At 38.5% G+C, this 23,735-nt stretch overlaps 1 protein-coding gene across 3 annotated transcripts in view; it reads right to left on the minus strand.

Annotated features, from left to right (window-relative positions):
• TMEM117 (transmembrane protein 117) overlaps positions 1 to 23,735 on the minus strand; it is a 217,284-nt gene that overhangs the window by 30,286 nt on the left and 163,263 nt on the right. For all 3 annotated transcript variants that reach the window (XM_062017088.1, XM_062017076.1, XM_062017084.1), the window contains one exon: positions 7,133 to 7,292. In XM_062017088.1, coding sequence (XP_061873072.1) covers positions 7,133 to 7,292 — 160 coding nt within the window. The remainder of the gene's footprint in view (positions 1 to 7,132; positions 7,293 to 23,735) is intronic.

Raw genomic sequence — 23,735 nt, forward strand, 5'->3', positions numbered from 1 at the left:
GCAATGCTGGTCACCAATCTGTCTGTCAGATTTGGTAAAGTGTTATGCTGGGGAATCTCCTCTCCCTAATGAGCGCTACAGGATGGGCAGGCAAACATGGTCAGATTCCAGAAAACAGAAACTTTTTACCTTCTGACCTGTAGGAGATTAGAGAACTGGTTGACTTAAGGCTTATGCAGCACCTGTGATACACTGGGATGCTACACCAAGCACAATACAGTTGAGTAATTAGATGTTAGTTCAGAATCTGAAACTATTGCAACTGTCATCTCAAATCTCTAAAAGCATTAGGGAATACTTACTCTCCTCTATAAATATGAGAATGAATTACTTACTTACTGATGGGTTCAGTAAAGTCTGATTCTGAGAGATGCAAAAACATTCAATGTACCTCAGAACACACAGTGATTAACTACGTATGTCCCTTTTGTTGTACAAAGAGAAGCAGCAGCTTTATAGCATGTTAGAAAAACTCAAAGGTAATAAAAGCAAGCATGTCTTTTTCTTAATGTCTCACACAACAAGCTTAGAACTTCCCAAGGATAAACAACTGCTGCTCAATCAGCTTTACAGAAATAATGCAGTTAGAACAATAATATCAGGTATATTTTTGTTTCTATTCTCTTCTAAGGTTTGATTAAGAGCAACCAAGCTGGTTTTGCTCCTTCTCCTTTCTTGAACTCAGTATTGTTACTTGGTGGATCTGTACACCCAGGTACAACCTGTCTCTAAGTCTTGTAAATTCAGTATGATACGTAGCTAAATTTAAGATATGGATAGGCATAAAGCTTGTCTTAAGGCAACAGTTTATCTAGCAATGGCAAACTGAGGTTCATCTTTTTTTTTTTTTTAAACTCAAATGGCTGTATTTACAACTTGCACACAATTCTATCACTTAGAAAACAGCTGAAACAGTTCAATCTCATCTCAGATTTTTCACTTTTAGATAAAGCTGTGTAGAAATGCTCATTACAAAGCACATTTCTCCAATCAAATAATACATTCCAGAGTATTGCTATGGAGAGATGAAATGATCTGAATGCCACTGTTAGTGTTCTATCAACATATACCACTGCAATAAAATCTTAAGCAGTGCAGTGCTCATCAGACATATATCCCATAACAACAAAGCCTATCACACACTGATTACAGCAGAATCAGTAAAAAGACTCTCCTTGCAACTACAGATGAAAATAGTACTGTGAAAGACTTGCAAACAATTTCCAGCTTTTCTTGTTCCTGGAATTCCACATTTCTGTGCATTTTGGCTGGATACAGCAGTTTCAGGGGGCAGTGTGTGAAAATGCTAGGTTTGCTTTTGGAGAACTGCTTCATTATGTCAGACAAGTACCTGCACTGCTAAAGAAGGGCCTCGGTGGCACATATCCATTGTCAGGGTAAAGGGGAACAACTGTGACAAATGAGAAGCTTTCTCAGCTAATTCATTTTGTGTGTAGTCATCTCAGAACCAAGAGACTCCAGATGGGATTGGTGCTTGATTATGCTGGAAGCTGTACCAAGTCAGATAGCATCCTTCTCTGAGCACCTTAGGGGCCAAGCAGACAATCAGGCAACTAGTGAAAGAAAAGAACTACGGTTGTTCCTTTTCTGCAAATGAGGAACTGAGTTACAGTGCTAAAAAAAGGGTTCAGCCCTCAGCCAATATAAATTGGCACAATAGGATTCAGGTCAGTACAAATACACCAAGTTACAGCAGCTGAAGCAAGCCCTGGAGCTGAATCTATAATGCCTGAGACAAATATAATGCAGCCAAGTAAGACTTAACCATCTACAACCAGTGAAAAGGATGAAATGTACTTAAAAATACCATATTTCACATGTCTTGTTTGACAAAATCCACAGCATGAAACGATGGTGCTAGTTATCAAACTAGACAAGCAAAGAAGAAAAAGGCTGCAATATAAACCAGACAGCTCATTAAAAAGTTAGGGCATATAATGTGAAATAAGGCATAAGATACACCCACCTTTTTTCAGAGGAAAATTTTTTTCCTTATCATTTTCTTAGTCCTAAAGTAACTGAAAAAGTTGAAGAAACAAACTGTACTTTATTGTGAGTTCTGGCAAAGGAAAAAAGAATGTTTCAAGGATTTTCAAAAGGAATTTATACATCCAGATGATATTGAAAATATTCCAACAGAAACTTTTGGGTTTTTAATTATACATAACAATGTGTACTTCCCCCCCACCCCCAGACCCTTTTATATAATCACTACATACAATTCTATCAAATTTGGGGAATTCCAAATGCATTACTTTATTCTTTGACCTATAATTATAGTCCAATTTCACTTTCTTTGCCTTATCTACAGAAAACAACGAGAAGGAGGTGTGGAGGTTCCATGCACTCATTCCTCAGAGCCTCACTTCCCAGCCTGGATAGGGACAGGGACATTTCACTCTGTGGGATGTTGACTCCAATTCTAGCTGCTTGGTCCTGAGCTGTCAGATGGACCATTTCTAGGGGCACAGTAACTTGTCCCTCTCAGTACATGATAGCCAGGAAAAAACCCACCCTCTAGATACCAGTCACAGAGATACAGGAAAGCTAATAGAAAGCAGATGTCTGATGGGAAGGATAAAAGTGGAGCTCAGGACAGCTACCATTCTGTGTTCAAAATAGAAAGGAGAAAACTTGACACCCCTAAAACCAGTAACTCTCAAGGAAATAAATCAAAGCACTTTGGGACTGAGAAATTCAATGCAGATACAAATCCATGAGCAGCAGCTGTGGAGGCAGTTCCAAGAAAAGGCACAATCCTAGGGTAGGCAAGCAAGACCTGTGTCTGACCCACTAGAAATAAATTCCATGTTGCCAATATTGACTTGAGAACCATTATCATTTTGTTGGTTAAAATGTTAGGGATGTACTCAGGTTTGTCACTTGAATTAGTAGTAAACATAAATAATGTGAGGCTATAGATTAAGAGTTGTTCCCTTCCAGTCCTTGTAATTGACTTTTTCAAGATTATTTTTGAATGCTTTAAGTCAGTGCTAATAAGGAACACTTCCACAACCCCTAGAAGCATGAGGATGTAGAAGGGACAAAAGAAGAGATTAAAGTGTTTCCTATGTGATAGACTTTTCAGGAAGGAAAATCTATTACTTACTAAAGAAAGGTTTCTCCCAAAGTTACCTCACTTGAACTTGTCCCTTTCTCCTTCAGAGATCTGTATGCCATGGGAGGCACAGCACTGCAGAGCCAACCCTCGCAGTAGGTTTCTTCAGCAAACATTGCACAGTTATATGAGTACAAGTGTGTGTTCAAAATGCTTACCAATTTTTGTAATGCTCTCTGACAGGCATGTCTGAAATCTCCTAGTGAAGCGTAATGTACTCTGAGTGGAATGAAACACTCCACATAACATCTGAAAAAAAAAAGCAGTTCAGGCTATACAGCTCCTCCCTGTAAAACCTTACCATACAGTAGTGGCTGGGGACATCAGTAATGGAGCTGAATCTGCTGTCAGTTTTATTAAAGGTGAATTTCCATCTATCTGGACTCCTCTGAAGAACCTATCATTGGTTACCTGCCTTTATGGCCAGAGTCCCATCTTAAAATGGTTAGTGCATGAATAAAAAAGCATAGCAACTCCTCACATATAGAAATGCTGATTGCCAGAGATAATGTAAAAGTTGTTTGCTAAATTCACTAACACAGGTGTTTGTCACAGGTTTTGACTTGTATTTCACTATTTTGTTTTCAAATGTTCCAAAACCCAGCAACAGTAACGCAAAGTACCCTGACATTCAAATGCTCACTTCTTCAGAAGCTGTGCTGAATGAGAAGGTTTTTAGAAGGTAATTTTAATTCAAAGTTTGATAACTTTCTTGAGAACAAACTCAAAAAACATCAGTACCTTTTGCTGTTGCTTGTTAGGAAACAACAAAAAACTATACCACTTTTGAATCAAATGTACAGCTGAGAGGATCCGTTTGGATAGGAATGACAAATTATTGTGTACATCTTGCTTTGTCTATGGATGTAAAATCATTTTTTGCTTATCAGTTTCAAAGGAAAACCACTATACCTGTACATTCCGCTTCAAGTGTAAATCAGGATTCTCCTCTCATTTATATATGTGTAAATTAATTCTATCAAATTACCAAGTGAAAATCCAGTTAAAAGCCACGAATTACACTTTCAAAGTTAAATACATTTTCTAACACCTCCACCCCCCTGAAATTCTAAAGAACAAATATTTTCTGTGCACAAGAACATATTTCTACTTCAACTATTCAAGCAATTTATATCTTTCATGTACTTGATGATGTGGGTGTTGGTTTTTAATGTGCTTGCCCATCATACCATATTTTAATCACCTCCATCTGTGTAAAACTGAAAATAAATAGAACTGTCCCTGCTTTAAGTATTTGTTAACAAGACTAGAGCCTGTTACATTTTGCTGATACCACTTCTGGGTTACTGTTTAACAATGACATATACAAAACAAAATTAACATTACAAAGCACCCAGATTAACGATTTCTTTTTTCAGGGAAAGACAAAGAACTAGAAGAAAAAAAAATACAGGACAGCCTAACTATTTTTTTTTCAATCTGTTATCATTCTAATTCTCTTATTAAAACTCTACCAAAGAAAAAAGATCAGACATTCTGCAGAAAACAAACAAATAAAGAACTGACAGGCCACCCATTAAATATGTTGATTTTCAACTGCAGTAGCAAGGAACAATTTACAGTTACATGTTAAAGTAATTTACATACAAAAATACAAGGAAAAATAGATTTTAAAAATGGTTATTTAAAAGAAAAGTCTGTCTCATGATATCCTATTACATACATACGCAGAGATGCAGCACGAGTCACAGGAATATTGTTAATTTTCTAACTCTCTTTGACCTTCTTTTCTTTCAAGTTACCCAGGAAGACAAAATTCTATTCTCCTTATTTACAAAAGTATTATCATTTGATATTAATGGGATTATTTTGCTAGTTTCGTTAAATATTCACATTTAAGAGCTTTCTTAAAGAATTTTAGACATAAGTGCTGCCTGGCTTCTGTTAACTCCACTCAGCTGCTACAGAATTTCTCCCGTTTATTGAAGAATAAATTCTCTTTTTCAAATCTTTTTCAAAATTGCATTTTCAGGTAATGTTTAAATCACTCGGATATTGTATTTGATTAAAAGCTGCAGTAAGTCATAAGAGTTGCAAGAATTTACACCACAGGACTTGCAAAGTACTCAGCAAGTTAGCTGCAACATGTAATTCCATTGTGATGCTGGAATACTCCAGTCTTTCAGGAGTCTGGAAAAACCTGTAAATGCTCTCAAAAGACACTACAGAGTTGAAATAAATCATCCTTTCTGGACACACAAGGTTTAATAATCTAGCCACCACAGGCTCCCACCCATTAGCAAAGTCACTAAGAACACGACCACGTCTACTTGCTCAGACAGAAGTTTTCAAAATGTCTAGAGACATGTAATTCTAAAGCACGCTTCAAAGGATCATGAACCTGATGGTCTTCACTTGAGATTTAATACTTTTTGTCTTCAGTTTATTGCACTAGCAATGAAATGGTGCCAGAACTATAGATGCTAATATGCTAACTTAGTTGCACAGTCCAAATAAATAACTGTAAATAAATAGCTAACCACATCACACAAACATCAGTCAAAAATGTAAATAAAAAGAACCTCTTGCTTTGTGTTGTAAAAATATCAAATAATACTCAGGAGAGGCAGTTTCACATAAAATTTTTCCCTATATTCAGCAGCTCCATGGTCAAACTTCATTTTTCAAAGTGAAAAAGACGATTTAATAATTATTTGATACAAAGACAACTCTGTTTCTCTACCCTGCACACAATACCAAATTCGGTAGTGCCTGACATATTGCATATTTTCATTCACATTTCCATTACTGTCTACTGTGAAGTAAAATCTTTTATTATACATTCTCTTGAATCTTTCTGAAACAGCAAACAAAATGTAAAATGCAAAGGGAGATAAAAGAGAGCACCAGAAATCTTACTAGAAAAAAAAATATATTCCCTTTCTTATCCTCCTTGTTCTAACCATGAACCACAGTGAAGACTGAACAGTGCTGGACATTGGAAAATAAAAGTGAACTATAGGACTCTATGCAGCTTTAATGTCCTAGTACAGCAGTGATAAATTCAGAGTGCCACCACAGTGTCACCTCTATGATAATTACTCAAGCAATAGATATCTCGTTAAAGAGAACGGAGTGCCCCAGAAAGGGTACTTGCTAGCAGAGTTAGATAGTAATATACTGTGTGGAAAGAACTCATTAGTTCTTCTCAAATTCTTTACTAAACTTCAGTTCAACAGTGTAACATGTCTAAGACTAATTGCTAAAGTCACATAGGCCCTCAGTGCTCCTTTTCCTTGCCTCAGCGCAAACGACCTCAGTTTTCACACAGCATTTGGTGAGTTATCCACACAAGGCTCAAACCACAGACAAATACAAAGGGTAGACACAGAGCAGCATCACATGAAGGAGGTTTTTGGCCACGTACATGTGACCCAGACTCCTTTCTTAACAGCTAGATTCAAAGAGGCAGACATCTGGAAGACTACAGAGAATCATCTCCCCAGTTAACCTCTCTGGCAGAGGACATTACTATGCAAGGACCTGTCATGAAAGCAAAGAAATCTTCATGGGATTGTAGAAAGTGGAATCTTAATAGTAAATACTAAACTTCACCTATTAAAATAATGCAATGTGTGTATGCCTAATACTGTAAAGGCTTAAAATATGGAAATTTTTCTCTCTTGTTTGGTCGAATTTATCTCATCTTCCTAACAGAAGCTTTGAATTTACAAAACAACTAGCTTCCACTTCCTTTCTGATGTCATTTGAGCAGAAAACACCTTCTAATTTGGAAAGTCATGTAGCTCTTACCTGTAGTCTAAGAAATCAGCAATGTTTTCACAAAAAGAAAGCCAGCAGATTTTTTGCAAAGTCACACAGAATGGTGTTACAAAATGCTCCTACTAATAGCAATTGCAAACTAAACCTTTATTTATTTTTATTTAGTCTTAGCTAAATGCTGTTTGCCCTAGAGGACATAGAGTGACTAGGCAGTCTCAGCAGCTTGCACAAAACATTAGGAGAGTGTACCTGCATGACAATAAGAAGGTCAAACACCAAGATGAAAGAAGCCAAGAAGGCTCTTGAGACCTCATCGCTTGGCAGAAATCCACGATTCAGCTTGTCCCAGCTGATCCAGTCAGTAGTGATGACAAGCACAACTACAGAGGTCAGAGTAAATAGAACCGTCCTGCAAGGGGGAAAAAAAAAAGAGTTCAGAGAGAATACAATAGTAATGAAGATGTATCATTCTATTTTATCTGTCTTCTAACGGTCAACATGTGTTTTATCAGTACTTTACTGCTGATGAAAAGAGATTGAAGAAAATTAAGCATACAAACAAATAATTTGATTTAAAATAGGAAAGCAGTCAGCTGAATCCTTAGTAAAAATAAATTCAGTAGCTAGTACTAAGCCTGTTGGAAAATTAGGCTGGAGTGTATCACTCTTGTTCTTTATTCCATGTTTTTCACTGAAGATGCAAACCAGTTAAGCAAAATAAGAAACAAGTAAAATATAATAATGTACCAAGGACTGTATGACCTAAGCTAAATTCAAATGAACAATCCAAGAGAGAACATTTAAGGCACCAAAGACATTAGAACTTTTGAAGAGCTGTAGGAGCTATAGGACAATAACCGTGAAGTCTAATTTTTATATAGAAACATGTTTGTATGCAAGAAGTTTTCCTTGCACTAAATTAATCTGTAGTGAATTCTGCGAGTTGTAGAAAGATTTTTGCTTTGTGTCTCCTAAGACGTCCTTTGTACAAGTTTTCAGCACATCTTACAGCTTTTCCAAGAAGTCAGTCAAGAGCAAATCATAAAAGTTATAAAGCCTCCATATGAATGCTATGAGAATTCCAGAAGACACATTTGGCTAATTCATACAATTTTGCAATATGGTATTTGAGCAAATATCTTTCTAAGCTCTCCCCTCAAAATAGCTCTGCATCATTTCCAGCAGCACTTTGGAGATATCCTTCAGAGTTGGCAGTGCCGACTGATTGAATTTCTGGTTCTGTAGAGACAGGTAAATTTAGCTGGTAATTTGAGGGGGGACAAGGCTTCTCTCAGTAGCCATAGCTGTCAGTAAATCTATGCTATAACAGAGGCATATCAACATCTGAATGCACACAGGCTGATAAACTGTGGCAAGATGCAGGGTTTTTTCTACAGCAATAAAGTCTCATTTTCTTCAGCTACTGAGGGCTGTAAAACAATGCGAAGAAATATTTCCCATGACACTTCCAAATAGGATAAGTACTCATCAGAGTAAAAGAAAAATCGGTTCACCAGTAGTCACAGGCTATCAGTCTGTATGCATTTATTTTTATATATCAGCCTTGGCTGTGTCTTTGTAGGAAGGGAAAACAAATATGCACATAAGCAGTAGTGTACACACATCCTAAACATCACTTTCCTGTAGCACATTGGGCTGCACTTCCTAACAGTAAAAGACACAAAATGACTTGATTTCTACCACCTTTACTTTTGAACATTAATTTTTATTCTTAATGAATACATTCAGTTATATACAATGTTGTTGGTGGTTGTTTCGTGGTTGGCACCATACAGTATTCCCTGACTGTATTGCCAGCATCTGTACAAGAAAAAATCCTGAATGAGTCATATTAGACTTAATCAGACACAAGCAATATTCAAGACTGCTTATCCCCAAAACGTTTGCTCAGCTGCCATCTCACCTGTCAGTACCTGAACCCAACTAACTTTTCTACAAGCTCCTTAATGGCATGTACTCATAATGGTTTACTTTGTAAAGGTGATTCATTATGGTGCTCCTCTCTTGCATATAGTCTCATGTTACCCACAAAGGTGGTTTTTCCCATCTATTTCATCTTCATGTCTGAAATCCACATGAAGGTATATGTTCTCACTTTAGCTGAGAACATATCTCACTTTAGCTGAGAATATATCCAGAAATAACACAGAAAGTCCTCAGTGCTTGCCTGCCAGCCAGTGCAGACTGCCCTGGGCACTGGGAGCACTGATTTCCTCATCTTTTTTCTGAGGAACCCACATCTCCTGGTGCACTGGTAGTTCAGAACTGTAATTCAAGTCTGTATAGTGTGCTATGAGAACCATGTACCCAGAAGTTATACTCAATAGTATTCTGCTTCACTCCTTTTCAATTATGTATTTGCATCTTGAAGCAAGAGTACAAAGCATGGAAGGTCAGATTTTTACATGTATGCAAGCAAAACCAGACATTTTTATCCATTCTCCATTGTCATGCATGCAAAGACTAATGTGTATGCTCAAGCCCTGATTTCCTTGAGGAAATGCACATACAGTTGAAAAATTGCTTTGTTATTCATTCTGAAATGTCAAATAGCAAGGGAAGGGAGCAGAAAATGGGCTGCTGGTAGATTAAGAAAATGTGAAACCAATAAAAATGGTTGGAAATAGACTTTTGAAACGGTTACATTAAACTGCAAAATTAGCACTCAGTTGTATTTTTTGACCTATGATACTGAAACACAGCCCAGGAAGTGCTTTTGAAGTTACTATAAACTGAATTTGTCTGGATTAGAGTTCAGTTCACGTCTTGTGAAAGCCTCAGTGTCCTGGAAGTTAAGAAGAAGCTGATGATTTCATTTATCATGACATAACTTGTATCAGATGAACTAGTGTGAGCTACCCTGCAATACTTAGGCCAATGTAGTTTGTTCGTTATTCAGCAATGCACATTACTGAGAAAGGGCTATACCATCAAACTGTTCACAGCATTGCTGGCAGTACTTCTATGTCTTCTGCTTACAGAAGGGCTATGAGGGGAAAGACAAGAGAGGATCGAATCTTCCCTGTACCAGACATTAAGAAATGCAACTTGTTTCTCTGCTTCACAGAGGAAATACACTTTTATATTTCACTTCTAATTCTAGCTTGCTGTATTGAATGATTATGTGCCCTGAACAACTATTCAGCTACAATAACACACATTTTACAACCTAGCCTGTACTCTTCAAGATAGAAGGTTGCTATGAAGAATAAAAATTATAAAAAAGTCTGAAAAAAACCCCCACTGTCCAGGCCAATTGCACATTGAGAAGTTAAAATTATTAGGTAGGTCCAGAAAAGTACAGTGTTTATCACTGCCAGTGATGATCTAAATTTCCCAGTTCCACACTAAACTGAGAGAAAGCTTGAAGAGAGTAACTTGTTACTGCCAGAGAATTCTCAAGAAGCAGGTAATTCTTTAGACTGTATCTCTAAAATTTTTGATATCCAGGACTGAGTTTGGTCTTGAATTTGTCAAATCAAGTCATTCATGCCAAAATGAACTCACATTGCTGGCCCTCAATTGCCAAGAGAACATTAAGTTTGTTCTCATACATTTAGCAAGAGACAAAGTAGATGTCTTATGGTTTCTGCACCTTCCCACAAAAGCACTTTCTTGGACCATAAGCTTTGACCAAATTGACCAACTCCTTAGCATCTATCGCCCAGAATACTACACACTATGAGAGGTTACTACAACATGTCCCAGAAGCTTTAGTAAGCTTTTGTAATTGGTGGTGGCTGCAGACAATCTCTCATGGCAGATAGGGTCATAATGTTGTAGTTTCTATCATGCACAAAAGTAATTTCAGGAGGAGAAAGGCTGTATTACTTCGTTTTTGTCTACACTACTACAATCAGTAGTAAGTGCAGAACATCCACATGCCATCTTCAACAACCTATGCCAAATACCTGGCATTAATTTACCTACAAGGTCTCCACACTGCTGCCCTATAGTTCAAGAATGTAGCCATCATGCCTTGAAGTCTGGACAATCCAGCTTTGGCCAAGTTGTTTAGAAAGCACTTAAAGGTGCATTGCATATCTTCTGCTAAAGAAGGAACTCTTCTAACAGGTGCATCATTGGAAACAGGGGGCTTCACTTCCTTCTCAGAGTCCAGACATACTGACATTTCCCATACATGTAATGGCCATCAAACATATCATCTCAGTCCTGTTTCTGCCTGCTGGGCACACATTCTTCTCTTAAACACCTCTTGCCTTTTCAAAAATCACAAAAAATCTCCCCAAACTTTCTGATTCTCTGTGACTTGTATACAATGTCTGAGCTGTCACTTGCCACATGATGACCAGAGATCAGGCTGAACTTTTGATTCTTCACATAAAAGCTCTGTTGTAAAGGAAAGCAGCCCTTCATCATCCCTCCCTTTCTAGTGCTCTTTGCTGGTCCTCTGAGAAAAACTCTCCTCATGGGGCTTTCTAAGTAATTTCTCTGCTGGTGCCCCAGTGCCCAGATGCCCTGCGTGCCACACTCTGGCACAGCTGTAGCTAAGAGGGGAACAAGAACTGAGAAAATTTAAATCAGAAAAACAGGCACATTACATAAACAAGACCTACTCACAAACTGTAATGAAAAAAATAACCTGGACACAAACATCAAGGACACAAAGTCAATGCAACATCACAGTAAGGAAAAGTAGCAGAAGCAAAATAGGGCCAGTTGAGGACAACACAGTCCCTAGTAAATAAGAACAGTGTGTATTTGGGTGAACAGAGCTGTGCTGTTCTTCAGCAGATAATGAAGTGCCAGGGCTACCTCCCTTTATCCACTGTAAAATACTGAGGATAGAGTAAGATTTCATAAAAAATTCTTCCAGAAGTCTAAAATAGATCCTATATGTTCAATGAATGAATGCAAAAACCCACAAAACCTAGTAGAGTCGTCCATCCAGTGTTGTGAGGGCCTAACTGTTTTTTTTCTACAATTCTTTGCCAGAGTCTTTCCCCAGCAGATGTTTCTATTCCTACATTCTGGGCGCCTTTATGGGTCATATCACTCAACAGCAGCAAAAGCAAAGATGACTTTTCCCATTGTCTCCAAACAAGCCTAGCCACTTTCCATTTCCAAGTGGTAAGTTCAACTGGAGACACTCAGCTCCCTGGGAAATGAGGAGCAGCAGCGGCCACACTGCATGCTGGACATAACTATGTTAGCAAGTTAATTACCAAAGGAGTTTTGTAAGCTCAGTCTGGCACTGAATACTCTCAAAACTCTGCAGTCTCCCTTACAGTGATGCTTTGCCACTGTCCTCATCTTCCTGCAGACATTGTGCTTGTTCTGGGTGATGGGTCTGTAACTTCTCCCTTTGTCTTGCACCTGCACAAACCTGACCTTATGAACTGCAAGTTCTTTATGAATGGAATGAGCCCAGATTGGTCTGTGAAGAAAAAGCCACTTATTTGTACGATCTGCAGGGCAGTTGTTCTGCAAATGTATAACTGCATGCAGATACATCAATACTTCTCTAGATCCATAGCTAGCAAGAAATAACAACCCACTTAAAATTCCTTTTCGAAGAGTGTGGCAAGGAACATCACAGCCGAGCCTTTGCAGCTTAGTGTGCAGACTGGCTGCCATACCATGGTTTGCAGTCTGTCTGCCCAAAGAGAAACCCCACCACTGCCATCTGACATGGCCCTAGTGTCATTCCATACTTCTGCAGTCCGTGTCTCAGGAGAGCACAGTGTGCCAGAGCAGCAGATGGACTTCTCTGAAATGCAGAGTTGGGCTCTGGAGAAAGAGCTGGAACAGATCAAGCCAGGAAGAGAGAGGAAGAGGATACCCATACTTTACAATATACTACAACCAATGTTGAGTGTTGATGCACAGCTGAGACTTTCTGACTTTATTTCACAAGGAGAGAAGTCCACAAAATTTAGTTTTCTTTTAATTCCAAAATAACAGCACTGTCACCAGCCCTCCTGGTAAAAGGTTCTCCTGCTATATCTGTAAACTGCCTGCACAAGTGCACATTTTCTAATAGCTCTAAGGCAGTTCAAAGTTGGGGGCTGGCATGCCTGTACCACTTAATTAAATCAGTATTCCAATCATGAAGTTACTGACATTCTCAGAAGTCCTGGATGACAGAAGACACAATGTACTGCAGTGACTGTAGGTCCCAGCTGCTTGGAGATACCCTCTTCTGCTCTTTTGTGTGTCCTACCTCTCACATCAGGAATTCCCTAGGCTGCGTTCATGAAGCTCTGACTCATCCTTTTGCAATCCCAATGCAGCACCACAAAATCATTCCTAGTACTTTTCCTCCAGACCTATGCCAGATGTAACTTTGACTCCATCCAGCCAGATTTTCAGGAAACAGATTGCGTTACTCGTCCATACTGAGTTGAAAACTGAACAAAACAGGATTTGTCCCTGGAAAGTTAAAAACAAGATGAGAAATCTATAAAGTTCACAAAACATTAACTGTTGGAAATCAGAACCGTTTCCAGTCTGAATCTCCCGATTCTTCATATTTAAATCAGCAGGGCAAAGTGTACTGAAAACAAATTCTGGCCTGTGACAGGATCTCATTACCCAAACCATCACATAGTGAAACTGAAGTTATTCACTGCTCAGATTTCAAATAGAATTTTTTGCACAATCATACATAAGGGGAAGATAACACTATCTTAAATTTTCCACCAACTTTGAGATGCTCATTGTTAGAGCTATTTAGGATTTTTGTGTTTTGCACGACCCTCTGACAAATCTTTGATGAAGCTACAGCTTTGACGATCAGATAGCCAGAGTTCTGCAAGGATTGACTGAGGAGATGAAAGACAAACTCTGGCTATTTTCCCCATCTTCATTTTGTCTTTTCCAAAAGGCAAAAAGCAGTATCTTGCCCTTTGACTTCACCTTCTTCAGAAAAAAATCCCTACCTGTGCTTGGTCAAAAGTAGCTCTTAGATTTGTATGACATACCATTTTGAGAACTTTTCATCATGCTTTCACACATAATTGCTCCTAAACCAGGTTATTTAAAAACTGTTAAAACAACATTAAGAAGTATTCCATACGTTGCTTAATACTATGTAACATTGGGACAGAAGGACACGTTAATAAAGTAATGAGATCATAAATTCTGTATTCCTATTATTGCTCATTAAGAAAATGAGCATAAGTACTTAATACAATATATATGTGAACTTACTAAAGAAAATTAATTCGTATCCAGTCTAGGTATATTAAAACCCAAATAAAATCATCTAGCAGTTAATCAGAGTTCACCAAAATTTTCAGCTTCAGATGGTGCTGCTGGAAAGAGAAATGCAATTCTAAATGTTTTATAAATTACTATTTATGTTTTCATAGAATCATAGAATCACAGAATCACTTGGGTTGGAAGTGACCTTAAAGATCACCTAGTTCCACCCGACCAGCAATGGGCAGGGACACCTTCCACTAGACCAAGTTGCCCAAAATCCCATCCAATCTGGTCTGGAATGCTTCCAGTGATGGGGCAGCCACAGCCTCTCTGAGAAACCTATTCCAGTGCCTCACCACCCTCACAGGGGAGAATTTCCTAATATCTAATCTAAATCTACACTTTTTCTGTTTAAAATCATTATTCCTTGTCCTATCACTACACGCTCTTTTTAAAAGTAACTCTCCAGCTTCCCTGTAGGCCCCTTTTGGTACTGGAAGGCTACAATAAGGTGTCCCCAGAGCCTTCTCTTCTCCAGGCTCAACAACCCCAACTCTTTCAGCCTGTCTTCACAGGAGAGTTGCTCCAGCCTCTTCTTGGCCCTCCTCTGGACTCTCTCCAACAAATCCATATCCTTCTTATGCTGAGGGCCCTACTTGCACTACAGAGTCACTTACTACTGCTTCCAGAGCTCTGCAGCCCTTGATACTCCTCAGACTGCCTCTGGCTGTATCACTGGTGCTCATGGGAAACAACCTATAACAGCCAGTGGACTGCACAAGGCTTGGTAGTCTCTCAGTGACATGCCTGATACAAGCCCCAGCAAGCAGCAGCACATCTCTCTGGAGAGTGTGTCAGGTAGGCAAACGGGTACCTCTGTACCTCTCAGAAGTCACCCATTTGTTGCTTTTTTTCTTTGTTGTGCTGGTTGTTACACAGGGACCAGACTGGGCTGCCTCGCTCCACTCCAGTGGCCCTCCTGAGGAGAGTCTGCAGACTGGTTCTCTCCTCCTGCAGCTCAGCCCCCTGCAGCAGGAGCTCCTCTGCCTGGGCACACCTTCTTCACAGGTCTGCCCAGAGGCCTGCCTTGTCCCAGGAGAGAGGACAGGCACTGCCTGCAGCCTCAAGCCTGCACTGCAGCTTCTCCTGCAGCCATGTTGAGGTGGAGGCATTGGACTGCTGGGGCACATGGCACCAAAAGTCCCCAGGTGGAGATGCAGCCTTTGCTCTCAGGCGACTGCCCTGTGGTTCTGCCCTGAGACCCAGGTGGGATGAGTGTCCTTGGCCTGCTCACGGTTGGTCGCTGGTGCTCCCCAGGGCTGCCTTCTGTGGGAGAGCAGGGTGGCCACATGACTCCTGTACTGGCCCATGACTCCTCAGCCATGCTCACTTGTGAGAGCTGCTGGCGTGTCTCCACACTTCTCTGGGCTTTCCCCTGTTCAGGAAACACCCTGCTCTGCTGCAGAACACACTAGCACTACAGCTGATCATCTCAGCAATCAATTGCAATTGTATATAATGCCATTTTTTCATGTGCCATGATAGATGAAATCACCCCATGAAAACAGATATAGAAAGAGATGAACAATTTTACTGCTCTTGCTATTTAAAAACACTTTCCAGTCATCAGAAAAGAAACATCTATCAAGTTAAATGCTTTGCATAACTTTTAATCTCAGAATCAGCACCGGCCAAACACACCATTCCACAGTGTACAATAACTATAAAGAACAATGGTACTGCAGATGCTCATATGCAAATACCAACACTTTTTATTTCATTTGTTTTAATTAAGAAGGCTTCTGTTGTTAAATCTGTCGAAAATAGCAACTCTAACCCCACTTTAAAAGATAATATCTATTCTACTTGTTGCTTGGTGCTAGCACCACTTCTGCAATTAGGCAAATGTAAGGGACAAACGCTCTGCTGGTGAAAGGCACCTGGGTTCTCTGGAGCAGCATGGATTCAAGTCTGCAGCTGGCCTCTGCCCTCCTGCCCTAGCAGGACAGTGCTCTGGAAGGAGAGAGAGCAGGGTGTAGAGATCTGCCTGTATCAGCAGCTACTGCAGTGCCATGGAGTAACATGGTGCTGACGGCCCCATATTTGTAGCATTTGTGTCTTATGGGCTGAATCCATGCATAACTGCAGTCTGCTACGTCACATTCTGTCTCAGTTGAGCCCAGAGAAATTCCACTTGTGCACCCCAAGATCAATCCATGCTGTGAACCAAAGTGCAGGTGGAGAGATGATTTGGAGATCCATTTCAGAAGCATGCTACTGAAGTGAACTGCTGACACAGATGCAGCCTAGAAGAAGCCACATGCAACAAATATCTACAAATATTTAGAAAATTAATTACACTGGATTTTTGTTAAAATACTATGCTTGGTCCCCTGATGGGGGCAAATATATGGTAGAGATATGGAATAATACTACTGCCAGCCTTCAGAGCATCATGCTTCCCCTGGCACGCTCTGCAACCGTAAAAGACTTAATTATCTGAAGTTAAATATCAGTTAGAAGGTTTTCTATTCAAACTTTTCATTTTTTAAAAAACTGCCATCACAACAGTGTATTTCTGACTTCTACAGTAGGAAGTAATGTGTAGGTAATTCAGCATTTCCCAGTAACTGCCAGATCCAAAATAACTGTTCTGAAATTGCAAGTTCAGAAACTCTCTGCTTCAAATAGGGAATAGCAAAGGGAACTCTATGTTGGGACTGGCTCATAAACACCTATCAACAGCAGACACTGCACATTTTAATAATGTTGTCTTCCCAGTTAAGTCTTCTAGTCTTGTTGTTATGACTGGCGAGCTGAAGAAACTGGACACCATGGAGCATAAAATATGCTTTAAGTCTGGCAAAACTGAAATTGTTTATTCTGCATTTTTGCACATTCATTTTACTTGGAGAAATGAAAAACATTTGTTGTGAATGTAAATGGCACTAGTTTATTTTTTTAGTTTGTCAATGAAAGGATAATACCTCTCCCACAAATCTTGCATTACTTGTATCCTTTGACTCTGACAGTTGCAATTTTATTAAAGTGTATCAATGTGATTCCAGACCTATTTAGGATTTTTGCACAAAGATTTGTATAAAGTCTGAAATTACATTTATGTTAATGCACAGCGGAAGCATTTCACTCTGTTTCATGTAAAAAAATGAGTAAGATTAAGTAGTGTAATCACATGGTGTAATATTAGAATTCTAGAGAGCATCATTTTTTTATTACAGGTAGAAGCATCTTTGAGTTTCCTTTTGCCACATCATTAATTTACTAAAATGAAAGTGTTATCTATTTCAAACAGCAGTTCATTTAAATTAAACTCATCAGCCATAAGCTTTAAGTTTCAAATGCCATTTCCTATCTGTGATACAGAAAAGCAAAAACAGTTTTAGAAGGTTTGTGGTCTTGCTTGTAAAAGACATTTTCAATCAACACCTATCATACACAAGGTAGTATAGGACTCACAAGTCTACTCCATGTTCAGCTTCCAAAGTTAGAAGTTAATTGCCCAGCTCCAGTAGAAAGCATTTTGAAAAAAATCCACAATTCAACATAAGGCAAAGGGAAGTAATTTTTCTGGTTTGCTTTCAGATGGATACATCACTCACTCTATCAACTGAATGGGAGGTGGAAGGCAGATGGATACATCACTCTATCAACTGAATGGGAGGTGGAAGGCAAACTGGTTCAAGAAACAATAGAAACAAGATTTTCAAAAATGTTTTCAGAGCACCAGATGTGCCTTTGGACAGATCTACCTGGCAATTTTTCAGTGAAAATAATTTAACTTTAGGCAAAGTCAGTTCACCAATACATGAAATTTACCTGTGAAAGGGATGACTTCTGTAATGTGAGTGAAGCTGTGTCAGAACTGGGCATGACTCCCACACCCCGCTGTGGTTGAGGAGTCAGGAGTTAGGCCAGCATCTGAGCTGCACAAGAGGCAGATTCAGACCAGGTATTTGAATATCAGCCTTAAAGGGACCATCTGAACACCATAATAACCAGGCTTCTGGATGCTACATGGTACTATTTGTACTGATTCTCTAGTTGAAGCTGCCCCACTTTGTATTAAAGGAGTCAACATTAGTATAACTCTCTGGACACAGATATCCGACACTTTCAACAGTTAGTTAGTAAGTCTTCATGTCACTCTCAAGTCCCTGGTAAAAGCAAAGTAAAGGCTTGGTGTTGACCACAGCAGGAAGATATGGATGGGATCATGCACGAAAACATCCCAAGAGGGATTTTGGCTTTCCATGTTTCCATCATCCCCAGTAACTGTCACAGTAATTGGTTATGAGAAGACAACATTCTAGGCCTCCTTTTCTCAGTTATCATGAAGTATTCAGTAAAGTTTTAAATTAGTTGCAACACAGAACAGGAAAAAGCTCTTGAAATGGAAAAAAACTATACGTCTCTACATTTACAAGGCAATTCCTATTTCAAATGCATTTAGATGGTAATTGAAATGTGACTCTAAGAGCCTAAAATTAGGCTGTCGAGATCTATAGCAAGAGCTAGAGGTATATCCAGCAGCTCCTTGATTTTCCTGAGTTGAAACATGTTATTAAATTGTAGTTTTAGAAAAAAAAAGCAAGCGCATAAGTGAGGATTTAACATTACATTTTCAAGTATATCTGTGATTTGGATTACTTGGATTTCTGGTTTGTCTTTGATTCAAGACAAACTGACTGATTTTCAGAAGACCCAATTAGCAAAATGTAAGTCAGAAAGGCGGTAAAAATCAATGAATAAGAACCCAAATCTTTCATTAATAAATAAGCCAAATTCAGACAAGACTCTGAATGTTTTCTTTGGAATTTTGGCTAGAGTCAAGTGAAAAACTGATCATTCATTCTTTTAATACAGACTGTTTTTTACATATGGTTTAGTTCAGTAAAACTAAACCATTTTATAAGGAAATCATATTCAGCCAAAAACTTAACCACAGATTTTTTTTCTGTAGAAATCTACGTGTGAGTTAATATTTATAATCTCTCATTACATTTGACAGAGATGTAGAGTGAGATTTGGTTGCTGAAACAAATATGTTTAGTGTGATTTTAGGCACTGTAGGGCATGCAGGTTGGTCTCCAGACCCTGCAACAGGTCTCTTCTGAATCCTTTGTCATGTCTACCATGCCTGTGCATTTCTTCAATACTCTAAAGCATTTCAAATTGTAGTCAATGCCTATTTTTAGACACCTAAATCCTACCTTTATTCAGTCTGTGGAGTCTAGAAAATTATTCAAGTGACTAAATCTAAGCTTTTACTTGAGTGAACTGAATGATCATCATCTGCATCAGTTAAAGCTCCATCAGCTGTAGCAGGAGCTGTCACGTCGATAGCCATAATCAAGACACAAGTACAAGGCATGTGAATCTAGAGTTAAGTCTCAAAAATCAAGTAAATTTTCAGTCTTTTAATTTCTTTCAAGAAAATAATGAAAAGTTTGCTTGAATTGGAAAATTAATATCTTTTCTTTAGGAACTGTCAAAACTCATATTTCAATAAAATAATAGAAAAGTTCTATTTAGAAACTGTCACATGGAAAATGACACTGAAAAGTTATTTTTACTTGCTTTTTCAAAGACATTTTAGAAAAGTGAAACGACTTTGCAGAGCATTTCAATGTTGCAGAGTTTTAAAAATATCTTTGCAATTTTTTTGTTTTCGAAAAAAATAAACCACATAAAAGTTCCTGCTGTCTTTATGATCATGAGTTACAAAGCATTAAGAATAAAACCAGAGTCTGATTTATCTATGTAGAATATATGGAATGCATTGTCCTTGCCCAGATACTGTTGGTTGCTGGTCTTAAATCTTTTACTAAGAGTAGGTGGGAGGACTGTATAGTATACACTATATTCTCATAGCTTTTCCGATTACATAATGTATCCACAACCAAACCTAAAAATAATACAGTTAAAATTTTGAATAAGTTAATCATAACAGTTTCGAAAGCTTTCTGTGTTCTGGACGAGATTAGCTGTATATTTTAGTTATATAGTAGTATGATGGAATAAGAAATTTCTCATATTTTAGATTTCATACACCATGGTATCTATGGGATGCAACTTCTCATTCATCAAGATGTTGTTCCTTTTACAATGATATTTGTGCAAACCTTGTCAAAGTAAAATATAATTACAATTGTTTTGAACTGCTCTCTAATGTTTTTTTCCCAAAGCATTTTGAATAAATGCAGACACTTTCATCTAACAAGTTGATTATATTTTGATTAAATATATTTCCAAAACAACTACAACACACACAGAAAAAAAAGAAAAAAAAGAAAAAAAGCTTTAATCTTGCCTCTTGAGCAATGCATTTCTATGTAAAAAAATCTTCTAAAGAATATCTTACCTTAGTATGAAAGGAGCATTAGTAGACCGCAAGCTGAGCATGACCTGGGTATGTGCTCTGGTAGCAGAGGTCCCAACAGTGTCCAGGGCTGTACTAACAGAAGCATGGTCAATAGATCAAGGGAAAGTACTATTTCCCTCTACTTCACACTTGTTAGACCATACTCAGAGCACCATATCCAGTTTTTGGTCTCCCAGTACATATAAAACACCAATAAAGTGAAGTGTAGGTCTCCAGGCTAGAGATAAAGCACTTGTCCTGTGAGCAGAGGCTGAGGGACATGTGGAGAAAGGGTGGCTTTGGGAGCACCTAACAGTTGTCTCCTAGCAGCTCTGTGGAGGTTAGCAAGAAGATAAAGCCAACCTCTTCACAATAGTGAACTATAGGAAGACAAAAGACAACACATATGTTGCAATAAGAGGTTCAGACTGGATATAAAGAAAGATTATTTCCAATGAGTCCTGTGAGGCAGTGGAAGAGGCTGCCTAGAGAGGCTGCACAGTCACTACAGTCTAGAGGCTTTTTTATTCAGTGCCAACAGATTTTTGAGATCCAAGTGGATAAACCTCTGAGCAAACTAGTCTCAGATCAGAGTTGTCCCTACTTTGAGTAGCAGACCAGAGACCTCCTGAGATCTTGAATTCCAGCATGAATTATCCTGTGATCCTACACTACTATGGTATTTTCCATCCAGTAAAAGAATCCTAGTAGCTAAGCTTGTAAATTACATGCCATTAACATTCATGAAAGAAACATGACCTGGTCATTCAGTAAGCAATCTTGTTTGTTTACAGGAAAAATGTGAACAGCAATGGCACTAACCTCAAACCAAAAAATGTGATACAATTCCTCCTGAAAAAAATCTGTGCAATCAAAATAGAAGGGACTTTTTTGTGCATAGGATTTCTGAATTTCAGCTGACATTGCTGCTCTAGCAAAGATTTTACAAATGCAAGCTTTCAAAACTTCACTTGAGATTTACAGTAATTACAACATACAGTGCTTTTTGCAGATGATTCTAGAAGAATCAATGCCAAGTCAAAAGTTGCTCAGGAAATAAAAGTTTAATTTGTGTGATTTTGCACAAGTCGAGCCAGTTCCAGTGAAAGGTTGACACAGGTCTTCTAAGAAGACAAAGAAAAACCACATCCAAATTACTCTGATTTTGATCTCCTGGAAAGTTAATCTTTCTAAGAATAAAATAGGCTTAGAAAGAAGAATAAGCAAGACGAAGCTAATAACGAGACTCACCAGAATACATGCTGAAGGACAGTGCTACTCTGATGATTATATACCCAGTTCTGTGACATAATAAACATGAGGGACTTCAGAGAAGCAAGGAGCACAAATCAAACTTAAGAACTGTTCACTAAGAATTCACTAAGATGCTCAGATATACATTTAGTTAAATCTGAGCTTGTCGGGAAATGGTTATCCCTCTCAAACAGAGACTTTTCTGTATTTCAGAAAAAGCCCTGTGTTCTGTCCTGAGATTAATTTGCATTCTTTTTGGGCTTGTTATAGCAAACAGAAATCAGAAAACAGATAAATCTGGAAGAAACAGCAGTATTTAGGGAACCGAGTAAAGATGCAGCAAACCTAGCTGTAGGATTCTCCCCTTACACACATCTTTTTGAGAATGCAGGGGCTCCAATTAACATTCATCCATGTGAATTTGATGCTGCTGGCTACTCTGAGGAGATCGAGCCTCTCACTAGTTTTGATCACAAGTTCCTTCCTACAGATGAGAAACATTTCTCCATGAAAGTTTAATCAAAAGTGATGCATTTCTGAATGTCTCTGATTTCTTTAAAAAAAAAAAAAAATAAATGTTTTGTTACAGGATTCCCAACAATGTGCAAAGGTCCCCCTCCTCCCAGAATAATTTGTCATCCTTTACTTTCCATGCTTGGTCTCTTGTCTTAACAAGTAAGACTCAGATGTGAAGATGCTCAGAATTTACCAGCTCGGTCCCATGTAATTGTACATTAAAGAAAAGTAGCTCTCCTGGCATTTGCATTAGACTATTTGGCAGTTAGCACTCCTGTGTTTTATTGTTATTTTCTGTCTCCTCCTTCTTTGTTCTTAGACCTTCTTCTTCCTGACTTGTCAACTTGATTTGACTTCAGTTCTTCATGAATTTAAATGTTGTCTGTAACTTGTAGTACAGCCCAGTGCTGGACGACATGGCAGCAGGGATTGACGGCTAGTGAAAAAAGGCATGAGTTTTCTTTTTTCTTCTGGGGTATAATCAGTGGCATCTGTTGCTTCTCCTGCAGTTTTCTCTTGTGGGAAGCTGGGGACAGCCCTTTTCTCCTGCCCAAGTAGTAGGTGAGTTGTCAGAACCACAGAGGACTACATTTAGGTCAGATTAGGTATTCACTCACTTTGTCTTCCAAGGACTGACATACCACATCGATTTTGCTTTTCCTCCATGATTATAGCAAGCCCAGAATAGTTTAAGTGGTGCTAAAGCTACCCTGAGTTTAACAGATATTGTGCTGAGCTAAATTTTCCCAAATATATATTCTGTGTTTAATATCTTGTTAAATGTTTTACCCAATGCTGATTATGTCCCCTCTAGTTTTACAGTTCTTCCTATGAAATACTTTAGCATCTGTATGACAAGCATGAAAGCCAACAGTTACTTATTCCCCATCAGTTACATGATTACTCAATTAGTATCCAGCAAGCACCTACAGAGAGTGGTTAGAGGAATACTTTTGGAAGGGCTATATTTTGCACTTTCTCTCAAAACAGGGAACCTTTATATTGTTGATGAGACTCTGAAATAAATGTTTGGAATAAATGGATTCTTTGATCAACAACCATTGGAGAGACTAGGATCGCCAAATTTTTAGACCTCTGTGGAGCATGTAACAACATCCATTTCACAAAGGCTCCACAATGGAGGACAGCTTTTGGGACTAGATATAGTCTCTCATAAAGCTTTGTTTAGTCATTTTGATAAACTTTGTTAGCATTGTCTTCAGCTTTCTCCTAGATCATTCAAACATCGTACAGAGATGAGATGACATTAAATTCACTTGCCCTGTTATTCACTGAGTTTTCTGGCTTTGTATTCTTCCTGGGAGCCCTGAAAATAACTGTCATCTCTAGGTAGGAGGCCTTGAAAGATGAATTTGACTGGGCCTTTTCAACCATTACTTGCAATTTATCCCAGATATTTCTGGGTTGATAACCCCATCAATGTCTACTAAACAAAAGAAGTGTATTTCACTTGAGGTAGTGGCTATCTTCACTTAGTTGAATCATAGAATC

Source organism: Colius striatus, chromosome 1, assembly GCF_028858725.1.
Source record: "Colius striatus isolate bColStr4 chromosome 1, bColStr4.1.hap1, whole genome shotgun sequence".
NCBI classification, from domain to species: Eukaryota; Metazoa; Chordata; class Aves; order Coliiformes; family Coliidae; genus Colius; species Colius striatus.